The sequence below is a fragment of the Gossypium raimondii genome, chromosome 1 (genome assembly GCF_025698545.1).
Source record: "Gossypium raimondii isolate GPD5lz chromosome 1, ASM2569854v1, whole genome shotgun sequence".
Classification (NCBI taxonomy): domain Eukaryota; kingdom Viridiplantae; phylum Streptophyta; class Magnoliopsida; order Malvales; family Malvaceae; genus Gossypium; species Gossypium raimondii.
In genome coordinates, this window is record NC_068565.1 from 50,300,025 (window position 1) to 50,302,407 (window position 2,383).

Below are 2,383 nucleotides of genomic sequence, written 5' to 3' on the forward strand. Positions count from 1 at the left end.
AAGGGTAAAATTTTGTCCAACAAGACTCAAACTTGAGATAGAGGGAAAAAGAGCCTCCTAAAATGGAACAATTTTTTTTAATCCCTTCAAGATTTATAAAATTATAAGTTAATACATTGTAAAATTATAGTTTAGTCTAAAAAAATGATGAAGTTTTGATTTAATCCTTCTAAAAATTATAATAATATAAGTTAATATAATTATAAAATTACATTTTAACTCCCATAAAGATAGAACTTAATCTTAACCCATATAAACGTTTCTAGCTTCGCCTCTTTTTGAGACATGGATATCCAAATCGATGGGATTCCATCTAAAAAACGTTGATAAGGAAAAATAGGCGAGGAAAAGAAGAAAAAGAGGTATATCGATCACTAGAATTATTGCTCTAGACCTAGAAATAAATAGGCTTATCCCTTTGATTGATTCAAAATTATTAAAAGTAGACATTATCTCAATGTAAGTATAACGATAGAGTTTGATACAGAAACCATCCATGAAAAAATATTTCAGTTTCATTTACAAATTTCAATCTCTTAAGCATATAATGTCCCCTATAATCACCAAATTAACCATCTATATCCTTCTTAAATCATAATTAAAAAAAAAAAACAACAAAGAAATTAACGAGGATTCTTACAAGCACAGATCAACAAAGAAAACTCATGACCTCTTCCTTTGTCACTATGTTCCAAACACCCACTTTTTTCTTCTAACCAAAGCCTACTATCAAACCCACTCCTTGTCCTAAACATGAACACAGCTCTCCCATTTGTTTGCTTAAACACCCAATCATGCAAATCCCACATCATATCCACTAATAATCCATCCAAAAATATGATTTGATTCCCTCTAAAATTCCACTTCAATCTCTTCACTTGAAACACTTCCTTTTTATCAATACTTACACACAATTCCCCTCCATTACAATACTCTATTAAGATATCATGAGCCAACCCACTCTCACAAAACCTTGCCTTGGTCGAATAAACCGTGTTGGCTATAAAAGTTTCCGTTCTCGATATCAAGTTGAACGACGGGTCAGCCTTTTCGTCTATGTTATCGCCGAGTAAGAAACAGATACGTGAGTCGACTAACACGATGAGTGAGTACTTACTGGTTGGTTCCGGTGATCCATTGATGAACTCGGCATTGGAAACATCCCAAATGACTTCAATCTCCGAATTACACGCTTTGAACCCTTTGTTACCTTTGTTGTTCTTCAATTGATAAGGTTCGGAGATGCGGTTTAAGTTGTCACTAACCTTGATCGATAAGCCTTGGCTTATATTACACCATGTGAGGGTGATGAAAAGGTGTGTTTGGGGACTGGTTTTAGCTTTGTATATGCATGTTACAGTGTTTGGGGTTGAAGGAACATGGTTGGGTGATATATAAGCTTGATTAATTGAAGGCCATGAACAATAAGAATCTGATACTTTGATGGCTTTTTCAATGTAACAAGATGTTATGCTCCTCATTGTTAAAAGGAAAACCCAGAAAGAAAATCGAGAAAGGAAAAATGAAAATTCAGGAAAAAAATTTCCTCATTTTTATTGGAAAAGAAAATGGAAGATCGAAGGTCTTATTCTATATGTAAATTCTCCCATGTGGAACTGTCTTTTCTAATTCATAGTTGCAGAAAAGACGAAAGGATGAACAGAAATCAACCGTGGCAATGAAAAGAGCCAAAAGGGAATCCCATTAAATACTATTTTCTTTAAGGTTTAAATATGATTTAGGTCCCTTTACTCTTTGGAATTTTGAAATTTAGTCCTTTTGCTTTTATTTCAAGTCTCAGATTTGGAAATCAAACTCCAACTGATAATTAATAAGGTTAAATTTTGTTGTTAGACCCTATACTTTGATAAAATTTTATATTTAGTCCATGTATTTGAAAAGTTAAAATCAAATCCTCCTATTTTTTTATTTAAAATCTCAGTCCTATTTGGCATGACATATAATTGACAAAAGTAAAAATATTAAGCTAACATATTTTACTGAAATTACTTATGACTATAATTATTGAACTAGGATTTTTAGAATAAAAAAAGTAAGAGGGTTACAAGAGTTAAATCTCAAGTTAAAGAACTACAAGGACTAACAACATATTTTAACCATTTAATGACTAATGTCCAATTAATAACACATAATCAAGTTAATGGGATTCCAGAGACTAATAGTGGGTTTGGATAGGCAGTAATATGTGATACAGTGCGTTTAGTTTTTTCTTGTTTCACACTACAGTATCGTTATAGTATTTAATCTCATCACTACTGTTATTTTTACACAGTCCATCTAAATCCACCCTAAATTTCAAAAGTTTGAAAAGTAGAGTAACTAGATGCATAATTAGATCTTTTCGTAACCTTAAAGCAAAGAC

The 2,383-nt window shown here is 31.9% G+C and overlaps 1 protein-coding gene across 1 annotated transcript; it reads right to left on the reverse strand.

The window, feature by feature from the left end:
- Positions 1-497: 497 nt before the first annotated feature.
- LOC105786362 (uncharacterized) lies at positions 498-1,674 on the reverse strand. Its single transcript, XM_012612747.2, has one exon. It carries the CDS (start codon positions 1,479-1,481, stop codon positions 624-626), a length of 858 nt encoding a protein of 285 aa, XP_012468201.1. The 5' UTR covers positions 1,482-1,674; the 3' UTR covers positions 498-623.
- Positions 1,675-2,383: the final 709 nt, after the last annotated feature.